Source organism: Pseudonaja textilis, chromosome 4 (genome assembly GCF_049901715.1).
Source record: "Pseudonaja textilis isolate UNSWEBS1 chromosome 4, rPseTex1.2, whole genome shotgun sequence".
Classification (NCBI taxonomy): Eukaryota; Metazoa; Chordata; class Lepidosauria; order Squamata; family Elapidae; genus Pseudonaja; species Pseudonaja textilis.
The window spans coordinates 41,593,387-41,607,204 of NC_141993.1; the positions used below are offsets into that span (position 1 = coordinate 41,593,387).

General features: G+C 37.0%; 1 protein-coding gene across 1 annotated transcript in view; it reads left to right on the forward strand.

Annotated features, from left to right (window-relative positions):
* AFAP1L2 (actin filament associated protein 1 like 2) overlaps positions 1-13,157 on the forward strand; it is a 92,781-nt gene extending 79,624 nt beyond the window's left edge. The window contains exons 10-19 of the mRNA XM_026704817.2: positions 284-388; positions 1,000-1,211; positions 3,744-3,889; positions 4,720-4,831; positions 5,118-5,357; positions 7,711-7,864; positions 8,299-8,463; positions 9,153-9,346; positions 9,746-9,868; positions 10,071-13,157. Of these exons, the coding sequence (XP_026560602.1) occupies positions 284-388; positions 1,000-1,211; positions 3,744-3,889; positions 4,720-4,831; positions 5,118-5,357; positions 7,711-7,864; positions 8,299-8,463; positions 9,153-9,346; positions 9,746-9,868; positions 10,071-10,097 (1,478 nt within the window). The 3' untranslated portion in view covers positions 10,098-13,157. The remainder of the gene's footprint in view (positions 1-283; positions 389-999; positions 1,212-3,743; positions 3,890-4,719; positions 4,832-5,117; positions 5,358-7,710; positions 7,865-8,298; positions 8,464-9,152; positions 9,347-9,745; positions 9,869-10,070) is intronic.
* The last annotated feature ends 661 nt before the right edge of the window (positions 13,158-13,818 follow it).

The window sequence follows — 13,818 nt, forward strand, 5'->3', positions numbered from 1 at the left end:
ACATAAATAGTTTATAATTTCTGTAACCCTTTGCATCCCTTCAAGTATCTCCAAGAAGGAATCGGTGTCTGGTTCATTATGGCCTCTGTGAAAAACAAGCTTCACATTCAGAAAATAACAGAAATCATGGCTTGTTTTTAAAAATATTGGATTATCTAAAACTTGGTTATTCAAGTATTTTTCATACTGTTGTGAAGATGGGTCACATATTAAATTGCATCTGCTTTATAATGATCATTTTCTTCAGCAATAGAATTTAATCTGTGGCTTTTTTATTCTTTAGCAAAGAAGAAATGCACACCTGGGTTAAAATTTAGCAACTTGATGAATCTTGGGAGAAAGAAGTCTACCTCCCTGGACAGCCCAGAAAGATCTTTGGATACCTGCAGTAAGTAACTTTTATGAACTGCACATACTTCTCTGTATTTATTTGAATTGCTGCCAGCTGCAGGGAAGACAACCCTGGAAAATGATGCAAATGAGAATTATAGTATAGCCATTGTGATTGACAAATAATAGACAGCATGCCACCAATGCTCTTTTAGGTCTTGTAGAAAATCTATAGAGGATAAAGTAATACCTTTGGGACAATTCTGACAGTCGCTCTAAAATTCTTCTTGTTGTTTTTGCAATGTAATCCAATTTTGACCATTGAGCCATAACTTTTTTATATAGCATAGGTTGTATTTGGTTGGTGGTTGAAAGGTGGATGGTGATGGCTATGTTTTTATTAATTAATTAGTGACAATAAGTGCTTTTTAATATCAGAATTTGGATTTTAGTTTATATAGTGGCATGACTAACATGTTCATTGTATTATAGGATTAAAAGCAATATTAGAGGTCTCTTAGTTTAGCAGCGTGCCCAGGGCAATAAAATTATGTATGTGAGCATGTTCTTCTTCACTGAAAACAGATAATCTCTAGAGAGGATTGAAATAATATTCTGGGCTCCATTAAGAAAAGAAATATTATGAAAACAACATTTATTTCTTCACAGCATATTTAAATGTACTGGTGAACAGCCAATGGAAATCTTACTGGTGCCACGTGAAGGATGGCCAGCTCTACTTCTACCAGGATAAAAACAGAAGCAAAGCAGCTCAACCAGCTTTGAACTTAGTGGGCTGTGAATTCATCCCAGATCCAAGCCCCGACCACGTCTACTCATTTCGTATCCTGCACAAGGGTGAAGAATTGGCCATGTTAGAGGTATGGATGTCATTCTCTCCAGAAGCTGGTAAACACAGTTTAGTAGCCATTCATGGGAATTTATCACAAGGCTGTGTTGGAACCAATTTAAAGCTTCCTTTCTTTGCATAGAGACAATTTAAATAACTTACGTTACCTATCCAAAGCTTATTTCATTGAGTAGCATACAAACATAATACAGAAAGCATGAGAGGGAGCAAAATGAACTTTTAATTTGTTTTCCTTACATTTCAACCAAATTAATCCAGAAGGTAATTTACTGTGAGAAAATAGCACCTGTAATTTAGTTGAAGTACTATAATTAAAATAGCAACTATAGTGTAATTTTAAATTTTAACACTAGTAATAAGTATTTGAAATATTTGAGTTCCCAGAAAGAGATGACGGGCACAGCAGTATAGAACCATTTTTCCCTTTAAGGACTATTCCTTTGGAGAAAATCTTTGGGTTGTGACGCTGGTATAACAACAGGGTCAAAACTTACAGTAAGCAGCATTCTTTGTGTCCCTTTTTTCCTATTCTCCCTTTACTTTCTTGTTTTCTGGGTTCACTGGCTTCCCGGATGACCCTACTTTTAAAGTCTATAGAAATCTTAAGCTTTTTTCATTGATTGGCCATTTATGTTTCCTCTCTATATTTGACAATGCCTAAAATAACACTACTTCTTAGATCTGTGAGGAAAAAAAAATCCGTTGAGTACTATATCAGCAGTTTGATAGTTCAATAAGTCAACTGTGCATTCAAAAATAAATAAATAGGAATCTGCTTTAAATGATTCCTTGCCCAGAACCTTTTGTTCTACCTCCCACTATTCACTTTTTAGTTTAATTTTTTTAAAAGTTCAGGCTGAGGGCCCAACTTCTTTTCTCCATGTTGACTGTTTCCATGCTAGCTCCACTTCCAAATGGCATATTCTTTCTCTTACTCATGCCTACAGACATACATGGGAAGCAAAGTACTTAAATTTATAACATAGGAATGATATTGTGAGGTCAAGAATGCTGGAGGGAAGGGTAAAAAAAGGAACAAGAAAGTAAAACAACTGTGGGAGTATCTAAAATTGGGCCAAGGTTCGCAGGCTGTGCACAGATTGCAGATATATAATTATAGTTAGTTGGTGCAGCTTTACCTTATGCACATAGTTTATTTTAAAACAATTTGTGACATTGAATACTGTCAGCAATATTCATTCTCCCCTTTCTAGAGTTCTGTTCCAAGTATTATAGAATCTACATTATATATAGGGATGTACAGTATAAATTCAGATTTCATCTTCTAATTCTAATCTTTTTTAACTTCCTTTTTTTTTTGAATGCACAAGTAATAAATGCAATCTTAATCTCCATAATCTCCCTTGAGTTATATTTAATTTCTCCTGGAGGAAAAGTTGATTTGAAAAACAAGTTGCTTACCTCTTTTACTTTCACTCAGAGTTGTTTTTTTCCTTTGTTTATTGCTAATCTTAGATTCTCTGACATCAGCAACATTTGAGTAGGAGGAGGAAAATGTGACAAATTTCCTACATTTTGTAGTGGGAGGAATGTTTTCAGCTAAGGGTAGGATTGACAGAGAGACTGAATATTGTTTTGTTTTTAGCAGTAAAATTGCTGACTTTGATGGAGCCAGAATAAGGACAACTTCAACAGTTATTTCAAACTAGTTTCATTCACAAAATTAAGGTATCATATGGATTCAGCAGTTTAGTTCAAGGCAATTAGAAATTATAAAATCGTTTCTCATAGATTTTTCATGGTGCTTGTTGAATATTTTTCCATAGGATCCATAGACTCACATAAACCTTGTTACTTATGGGAGGCATATAATATCAGAATACACATACAAAAAGCTGACATCTGTATCATGTTGTACATTACCATTTTTTTTTCTCGATTGTAGAGGATGTCTGTGACACTTTCCTTCATGTTTCACCACCAAATTTCAATATTTATTTTAGGACCTTTCTGGTGCAGAAATGTTTAGAAAATCAAACTGGCGCCACCTTCTGGAGAAAAAGAGAAAGATCTTTATATGAAGTGTTTTTTCAAAATTCTGGCATATTGCCTCCCCACCTCACCCCACCCCCGGGCAGCTAAATTCTTATTTATTATTCAGGACAAATACTACCTTGAATATAGAGTTTCACAAATATTTAAATAATGAAACGTTTATATGGGTCTGTGAATCATTGAATTTCAAGCACATATAATTTCCTTTCCGTGGGATTTTGGCAGAACATAACTTCCTAACTTTCTTCTCCTATCCTAACTCTTTTCTACCTTAATTAAGAACTCTTTCAACAATGAGCAAATTTGTGTACTCACTCTATTCAGCGAAATAGTTCAACTCTTCATAAAATATTTTGGGGGCATTGCTGAGTAGATAAAGGTTCAAAGTTTGTCTTTTCTTCTGCTTACTTTAGACCCTAATCATTGGATTAGAAGAGTCCACTGATTAGAGATATATTAAACCACTGATTAGAAAAAAATTGAACCATAGCTATAATTGATGGTTCTATTTTCATTTATTTAATAGACAAAGTCTTCTGAAGAAATGGGCCACTGGCTTGGTGTCCTTTTGTCAGAATCTGGCTCTAAAACTGATCCTGAGGAGCTTACTTATGATTACGTTGATGCTGACAGAATATCCTGCATTGTCTCTGCAGCAAAGAACTCATTGTTGTAAGTTACTATGTTAGCATGTTTGCCGTTCAGAATCTGTTTTCTTTTGGTGGTTTCCTAGTATATCTATTGACTCTGCTAAATAAGAGTTTGGGTGGTGGTTGTTTTTTGACTGGGAAATAATCAATGCAAATTTCCGTAAGATTTTTTACTACTTGTAGAAAGAAACAGTTGGAATAGAATAAACACTACTATGTAAATATATCCCATATATGACACATTCAAATGAAATTGCTATACTAAAAAAAAAAGAAATTAAAAAATATGAATGATTACTTTCCATGCTATATCCCAAAGAGGCAACCTTTGAATGAAGATTCCACCCCTAAAAAGAGAGATTGGACAGGGGGCAAATCCTATTTTCCCATTGTTTTAAGGAAAATATTTGGGGCAAACAAATGTGTGAAAATACAAATTGTATTTATCTGAAATGCAACACTTATGTTTATCTCATTTATTTACTTGATTTCTATAGCCACCCATTTCTCTAACTTTCCAACCTGAAGCTTACCACATATTTTGAGACTGAAACATTTGGAATCAAAATTAAAATTCTTGGGAAACTGTAGTGGGCTCCTTGTTGCATGATTACACAGGTGTGTGAAATACTTGGCCACTTGTCAGTGTTTTGGTCTTTGTTGTACATTGCTTCTTTGGACTTTTATATGGCAACTTCTTAATTGAACTGCAATGACTTGGATGTCTGGTAGAAGATGGAAGTCAGGAGAAGTGGCCACATCCAAAGATAGATGGTAACTGTCAGTATTTAAGAGCTGCCACTGCTGATGGTTTGAAACCCTATGATAGTGGTTTGCTTTCATGTTTTTCAGCTTAATGCAAAGAAAACACTCTGAACCCAACCCTTACATTGACAACCTGCCAAAGAGAATGGGGAACCAAGAAGAACTGTATGATGATGTGGACATTCCAGAGGCTACCATGGTGAGATATTTTGCAGAACTGACTAGTTTGTTTATCATTCTAAAGCAGCAATCATTGAAATTTGAGGAGGGAGGATTGCAAAGTGATTTTTTTGTCAGTAATATTTAAAGAAAATCATGCTGGATTGCTAGTATAAATTCATAAATGAATGTAAATCCACATTACTAAACAAGGTGTAATTCATACTGTATTACTGAATTCATACTGTCAAATAGACATTTCTTATTCTAAGCAGAAAATGCTTCCTTAAGTGAAATTATTATTCAGAAAATGCCATCTTTTACAGGATGCTGTGCCTCCAAATGGAAGTAAATGTGAAGGGGAACAAGACAGAGTCTATCTAGACCTCACTCCAATGAAATCCTTGCTGCAGGGAGCTGGCTCAAAGCAGGGTCAATTTACTCCTTCAGCATCTCCACCTTTACAAAGATCTATGAGCAAGAGCTCAGTGGACTTTGAAAAAGACTTGTCCATGGTGCAAAAAGAACCAGAACTAAACAGAAGTGCAATGGAAATTCCAGAGCAGGTGATATAGAGCAATGAAGTTTTATATATTCTTACAATACCCTTCTCCAGACTGACACATTCTATATATATTGGGTCTGCAGTTCCCAATATTATTAGATAGTATGGCCATCTGGAATGATAGAAATTGAAATATAAAGATGGCAGTTAATGGAAAAAGCATCTACTTAAGGCTTTGGATAGCCATTGTCAGCGATACAGCAACTAATCTCATGTGAAGGGGACAAATAATATTCTACCCTTTCCTAATGATTCTGAAATAGAAATAGAAATAGAAATAGGAATGGAATGGAATGGAATGGAATAGAACAGAACAGAACAGAACAGAACAGAACAGAATAGCAGAGTTGGAAGGGACCTTGGAGGTCTTCTAGTCCAACTTCCTGCTTAGGCAGGAAACCCTACACTACTTCAGACAAATGGTTATCCAACATCTTTTTAAAAACTTTTAGTGTTGGAGCATTCACAACTTCTGGAGACAAGTTGTTCCACTGATTAATTGTTCTGTCTAATTGGACAGAACAGATGAAATGAAACACTCTGATGATCCTAAAGGGAAAAAGACAGATAGCAAAAACCAAACTACTGTCCTTTCCCTTAGTTTGAAATGAGATACTTACAGTAAAGGATGTTGTGCATATTACAAGGAGCTAGTATTGTTAGGAAGTGGGCTTGGAGCCTTTGTAGTAATGTGAAATTTTGAAGCACTGAGTCAGCTCCTGGTAAGGTCAGCCATTGTATTATCAGAAGGAAAGCTAGTACAACCTTCTGTATCTAAAGCTTAATCGGGTAGTCTCAGGTTATGATGGTAATTGCAACTGTAATTTCCGTTGCTAAGTCATAAAGCACATTGTCACTTGACTCAGCAATAGGAAACCCATCAGCCCCCTTCTGTCATTAACTGAATCCCACTGGTTGTTAGAGGAGAAGCCACCCTGATCTAAGACATTCTGCCTAACCCCAAGCCTGAGCAAGGTAAGAGACTGTCTCCTTTTGAGCACTTCTGAGACTTAAACCTCACAAGAAGACTGTACCTGCCGTTCTCCAAACCATGCATGGCCCTTCTCATGATGCTTCAGAAGGCTAATTCGACCTTTCTAAAGCATCATGAAAGGGGCGTACATTATTTGGAGGATGGGATGTGCAGTCTTGGGGAGAAGGCCTTGTGCAACCAGTAGCTGCCTTTCATAGGACCAAGCTGGCTGCTTCTCAAAAGCAGGAGGAAGAAGACAGCCACTGTCAATTAGGCAGCTGGGTTCTGTGTTGGGCTTGAAGCAGCACAAGCAGCACCAGAGCTGAAATAGAGGCTTGGAGGCAGTGACATCTAGATGTGACTGCTGAAGGCCCAAGGCCTTTACTTTAGTCTAAGTGCCATTGGTTCCACCATTGCCTCCCAGGAGTGCTGCCGTGCAGGGTGCAGAGATTGAAGGGAAATAGGCAGGTGGGGGAATTGGAGTGTCTCTGCAGTTGTAAATGCAGGTGGGCTGCTAAGTGCTTGAATTTTTAACATGTCTGTGTAGGTACAACTGCCATAACTTTAAAGAGTGGGTGTAAATAACATTCAATGCCACCGTAACTACAAACCAAGCGCTACCCATACCATTTACATCCTGTGTAACAATTCTGGTTGTCATTAACCCTTCTAGGTTCAACACTTTTTTTTTTCAAATCCAAGGCTTTCAAAGCATTTTTACAGACCCAGCAATGTACTTGTGCTGCATCTAATGGGACCTCCAAATGATTTTGTTCCTTGTTTAAAGATAGTCTTATTCCTAGAATTAGCTCATTTTAGCACATTTTCTGAACTGAACTAAGAGTTACACTTTGCTGCAGGTCACTCTCCAAAAAAATAGTGGATGCAGCTTAGACAAAACTGGACTTTTTTCTTTTACAGCTCCTTTAAATTAAACATAGTTCATATGACAAACTTTCTAGTCATGTATTTAAACATTTTCTTCTTTCATATTAAATATTTCAATTAATAAGCATTTTGGAGATCTCTGGGGCGAAAGCTTTTTGTAGACAATGGTTACCTTGGAAATTCAGATGATACCGCTCTGTTTTCAATGGTGGCCTGTGTCTATTTATTTATTTTAGTTCTTTTTAATCTTGTCTTTATTATTTTTGATAAATAACTCAAGGCGGCAAACTTAATACTTATTAATACTTAATACTTCTTTCCCCTCCCAGTTTCACTACAGTATAGGAGGGTGAGGTGGTTTGGGTTGAAAGAAAGTGACTGCCTCATCCAGCTGGCATTAATGTTTAGGGCAGGACTAGAAGTCTTCTGGTTTCTAGACTGATGTCTTAACCACTAGATCAAACTGGCTCTTCTCATCTTATTTCTTGAACAGAGACCTCCAGACACAGATGAGCTGCCACTTCCATGGACAGGTACAGTAAAAATCCAGACACAGCAGCAGCAAATTATATTTCCTCAGAGTGACCCCACTGTGGTTATGGCTGCACCAAAGGAAAAAACAGAAAAGCCCAAAGTGATGAATCCAGGTAGGTAGCAATAGTATCTCTTTCGTTCAAGTTTTTTATGATGCAATTGGATCATCTCTATTTATGGCCACTTTGTTAAATCAGAAACCTGATCTAGATCTGTAGGCTAACTGTTAGCAAGAATTTAGTCAACGGCAGGCTAATTTGGGACATCTTTTATTATTTCCCTGATACCTTCTTAATTTACTAGCTTTCTCCCTCCTGCCTGACAACAGGCTAGGACAGAGTCCTTCTACCTAATGGTTACAGAAAGGCTTTTGTAGTCAGCTCAATTTTTTTGGATCTGAGGCTGAGTGCTTCAAGTAGCTCAGTACATAGATGTAGATCTGCTGTTACTCTTTTTTCCCCAATTGTATTCAACCATTGTATTAGTATTTGTAGTTTCTGTCACTGGGAAAGATTCCTGCATTACGAGAACGTAACTAAATTCACAGTCCCTGTAGAAACAAAACTAGGCAAGAACAGGACGGAGGCTGAAGTGAAGCGATATTCAGAGGAGAGAGACCATTTGGAGAAAGACAAAGAAGAAATCCGCTCTCAGCTGGCAAAGCTTCGAAAAGAGAAAAGGGAGCTGAAAGAGATGCTGATGAACTGCTCAGGTAAAGTCCCATTGAGCATCTTAATTTCATTCCCTGGTGCTTGGTGTAGAAGAGGCAATTGTTTTAAGCATTAAGTGATTTGATTGTTTTATGAGACTGCTGGATGATGGCTGAGTTGTCAGCAAGTTCTTGCCCTGCTTGATGTTGGTACTTCAGAAGAACAGCTTCATATAATCTGGAAAATAACAGATACACTATTTTGGTTCATTTGATAAGTAGCTCTTCTTTTCTCTACTATCATCCCTAGCTTCTTGGAAGTATGTAATGGTCCAAAGAGTGCCCATGAAAAGAAAAGAAAGCATTTAGAATACTTTATATCTATTTTGGTTTTCTAGAATCTGTTCAAGTTTCTTAAAAACCATAAATGGTTTGGGATTTGGATGCCTTAAAGACCATCCCTGCCATATATTCTTACCAAATAAAAAGGTTTTGCCTAGTGTCTTATTGCCTCTACTGTTAATTGTATTATTTTTTTTCTGTCCTGTAACAAAAAAATTGAAGGGAAAGAAAGGATAAGACACCAGAGAAGAAATCCATGGAGCTAGACAGATGAGATAGAACAGAGAGCTAGAGCTAGAAATAGAGATAGAGAGATACAGTGACAGAGAGAGATGGATAGATGGATATAGATATGAGAGAAAGTGAGATAATTGATTGCATTTTCTATATCCCTATTCTTCCCTTGGCAGATAAAAATAAGTTGTCTACAATGGAACAGAAGCTAAAAGAGATAGAAGAAGAGTGTAAGAAGAAAGAAGATCAGCGTGTTGACTTGGAGCTAAAGCTTGTTGAAGCAAAAGAGAATCTCAGGAAAGCAGAGTCTGGTCCAGTTACACTTGGCACCACAGTGGATACCGCACACGTGGAAAACGCAAGTCCCAAAGTATGTAGCCTGTTACTTTGAGAAACAGAAGAATGCTTGTCCGCAACTTGTTCATATGTGTGTGGCAAGAGTTCTGTGATTGAATCTTTTCTCATACTTTAAAAAATAGTGTAAGCCTTCAATTCACAAGAAGAGCTTTTGCTTTGCTGATATTGTAAGACATACAATACTCATTAGTACTTTGTCAAAAATTGGAAAGAATTCTAGTTTCATTCTTGCTACATGAAAGCACAACACCAGAATCAATTGTTTCCATAAATTGCCAAAACCGAATGCAACATTAATTTATACACTCCACATATTCACAACCTGAAGATTCCATAAACTCTGATATGCAATTGATATAATTTAAATTAAAATAGTAAAGTAATCACTATTCTCTTTTTCCCTTAAATATAGATGAAAGTTGCTAATCCTACAAATAACACAGAAAATTCACCTGTCAATTCAGCAGTGGCATTAAAAAACCGTCCTTTATCTGTCATGGTCACAGGGAAAGGAACAGTTTTGCAGAAAGCAAAGGTAAGGCATCTAGGAAGCATGACCACTGGAATTATGTAGCAAAAAAACCCCAAACCCACCAAATTGGCATTCTGGGTTTGGTAGGTCATGCCACCTGGATGGGAGACCACCAGGAAATATCAGCTCTGTAGATTACAAAAACACTGTAGAAAGTAATCACAACTTAAGCTAATGAGCACTTTTTTCCTTCTTTTCTTTGCAGGAATGGGAAAAGAAAGGTGCTAGTTAGGAAATCCTAGCCGCAAGAAAAGACTGAAGACTCAAATTAGTTCTTTGTGGACTACAGAAGCCAGTAGCAAAAATGTCCAGATGAAGAAAGCATGGCAAGTGGGGAACTGTATTATACTGTCTGGAAGAAACAATGGACTTTGGCCAGATGCCAGCATGGCCTTCTTTAGACTAAGGCTGTTGCTCCTTTTAGCAGACTTGCACTGTGTAGCTAGGACAAACAACCCACAAGGAAAACAGTACTTCTAACCTTACTGGTATCCTGAAACTGTTGCTGTATATAAGGAAGCTTTTGTCTACTTTTAGTATGGTGTTTTATAACTGCACAGTCTAGGATTTGTCATTAAAATGACTTTTAGTTGGACCTGTTTAATATTTCTGTAAGCATACCGAGGCATGACAGGAAACAGGAGATAAAGTTGAGCTTCACACCAGCCATTTCTTTAGGAGAGAAGTTTTCTTAACCAATGATGCAAATTTGAATGATGCTGCTGTGGAATTCCAATTAAATGCAGCTGTTCTGTCCAATACAACGTCCACAGGAGAAAGTTTTAGGTGCTCAAGTTCAAAGTTCAGCTGGCACACCAAGCTTATTCAGATGCCCTAATTTCAGATTAGGTGACCTATTGCTCAGCAAAGGGACCTTATATGATCCATGGAATTGAACATGCCATTTATTTTATTAATTTTATTACACCAGTTAAGGCATCCGGCTAGAAATTAGGGGATTGTGAGCCCTGACCCTGCTTTAGGATTAAGGCCACCTGGGTAACCTTGGCCCAGTCATTTTCTCACAGTCCTAGGAAGGAAGCAATGGTGAAACCACTTCATCTTGGCAAGAAAACTGAAGGCATTAGTTGCCTGGAGGTTAATACTGAATCAAAGGCACAAATAAAAATCTACTTTGCTATCAGCTTTAGTTTTGGAAAAAATAACACAGATGAGTTCCTTCTTTAAACACTTGCAGTTGTGTGCATTTAAAGATGTAATATGCATAATATGTCTAAGGCAAGGGATGAGTCCAGTGCACTTCAGGGACATTAATACTTCAGGATAGGAAATAAGCATCAACTGCTTGTCTTTGTATTCTCTGAGGTCAGTTTCACTGCAGGAGTTAATTTAACATATTAAGTTCAGGAAAATACAACATAAATTCTCATTTAAAGTTAGCATGGATTCTAACATTCCAGATTCTATATTTTATTCTTGAATAGGAGTAATTTTTCATGATATATGAACAGAAGGCATCATTGCTAAGTAGCTACTGTCAGGAAAGTACTGAAACCATTTAGTGGGCTTTTGATATCTGAACACCATTGCAGACAATCATGATTCTGTGCAATAGATGTGCCATCTTAATTATTTGCTTGTTGCAGAAACTCCAGACATCAGGGTTCTCCTTATGATGGATTGAAAGCATTGCATTGCCTTGGCAACAAAAGTATCATTTATCATAAAGAAAATATTAACGCTTTAGATAGGAGTAGGAGTCTCCTGGTGTAACAACCGGTTTGCTAATCGCTGCATGTGCATGCACAACTATCGCAATTACTTGCCTTTAATGTTACTTCAGGGAAGTAACATAGCTGAGGTGCAGCAATCCACTTACCGTGCAAATCAGCTGAACAGTTATAGGTGAGTACAGCGCAGGGGTGGGCGGGCCCACATGATCATCGGATCAAACCGGTTTGGAGCCAGCTGATCATCACAGCTAGGGAGTCACCTGAACTGGTTCAAACCCGGAAAATCCCATCCCTGACTCTAGATCAGGGATGTCCAACTTTGGCAACATTGACTGCAGCTCCCAGAATTCCCCAGACAGTGACAATTGTCAAGGTTGGACACCGTTGCTTTAGATCAAAGGTCTTCAAACTTGGCAAGTTTTAGATTTGTGGACCAACTCCCAGAATTCCTGAGCTAACATGACTAGAGGAGGAATTCTGGGAGTTGAAGTCCACTTTTAAAGCTGTCAAGTTTGAAGATCCCTGCTCTAGATAATACTTATATCTATAGTCAATACTGATTGGCTAGCATTTGTGAAATCAGTGATCTTTCTGCTCTACCCTGTGCCTGGGTTATTTTACAGCATCTTAGCCAGAGTTTTTTTCTCTTCTGAACTATATATATATATATATGGGCTGCTCCACCCATCAGAAGTCCTTTGCTCATATGTGTATACAATTTCAATTCTAAGAATACATCTAAAGATTTGACTGGCTTATCATATATTTATTTTTAGGCATCTAAAACTCAAATACCTCTCATTGGATTACATCAGGAAGTAGTCTGAAAAAGTGGGTGGAAAGTTGGGATTAGCAGCAGAAATAAATCTCTAGCAGTCTTCAACTGTTGAACTGTTGTTTATAACCAACAGTTCAACCCTGTGTGAACCCTGGGTGGTTCTTTGATATCCTGAATGACCACAAATTTAAAGGCTGCAGGTGTTTAAGGACTTTGTCATATTCAAGTAAGAATATCTCTTAGGTTTGCAGGCTATCTAAGCTTACCCAAGGGTATCTAAGGCTGTGTATTAGTATATGAGAGTGGCATTTTATAGGCAACATGCATGCTTAAGGGGTTGCAGGACTATTTGAAAAAAAGACCTTGGATCCAACTAGTTGAAGAGGGGCAAGTAGTTCATTAATGAAACCTAAGACTGCTCCTGTATATATGCCTTCAGTGCCGGTAAACAGTGTTTTGTGATGTTTGCATCACATGTTATAAGCAAATATTGATGTGTTAGAGTGAGAATGAGTTTAAATGCTGGCAAACTTTGAAGCCCTAACAATTAGAAGAATCAATAGAAAAGGTACTAGAGGAGTAGCAATTGATTCATTTACTGCACTCAGTTCAAATAGGTCACTTTAGACCATGTGTGTCTCAACCAAAGTACTATGTCAGCCAAAACAGAGGAATTCAAATCAGATCCAAAGCTTTCTTTTAAATAACCATAGAACTCTTATTATGTTCCTAGCTTTAAAAAAAAACTTTATTGTACAAGTGTCTTTTTAGTCAGCTGCCATTTCAGATGAATCATTTTGAAATAAAAGTGTTGGCTGTATTTTAAATGTATATTTGTTTTTCATTTTCATCATTACATTGTTAAGCTAACAGTTTCCACTGAATGTCTGGTTTTGTTTAAGCCTACAAAATTGAACTTTTCAACTTTTTACAAGGAATAGTTATTAACCTATTCCAAAATCATTTAAGGGAGCCTCACATTTTTTAATGTGCATTCATATGGTATGATATGTTCTTGTCCTGTAGGGGACACCCTTGTAGCAATTTTAATAGAATGCATTAATAATGAACTTTTACTGACTATAAAAAGATTTAAGAATTCTTGAGATATATGAATTACATAGAAAAGAAAAATGCTAATTCAGAGTAGCCTGAGAAACCTTATACTAAAAATGCATACTTCAAGGCAGTGATTTTAACAGAGATATTTCCCAAGATGCCAACAAAAAAGTCTTCCATACTAGTTAGTTAAACAACTACTAGTTCCATTGATAATAACCAATTCATACCATAGAGGAACTGGGCAGAGGATTGTAACATGCAGTTCTGACATGTAAAACTTTCTTGGACTTAATGCTTCAAAAGCCAAATTGTCATAGGTGTAACTAATAAATAAACTCTCAAAGTTATTTATATGTGGTCTAAAGCAATCGCAGGATCCTTTGGTCCTCAGTGATCTGATTACCTAAAAAGATCCATTG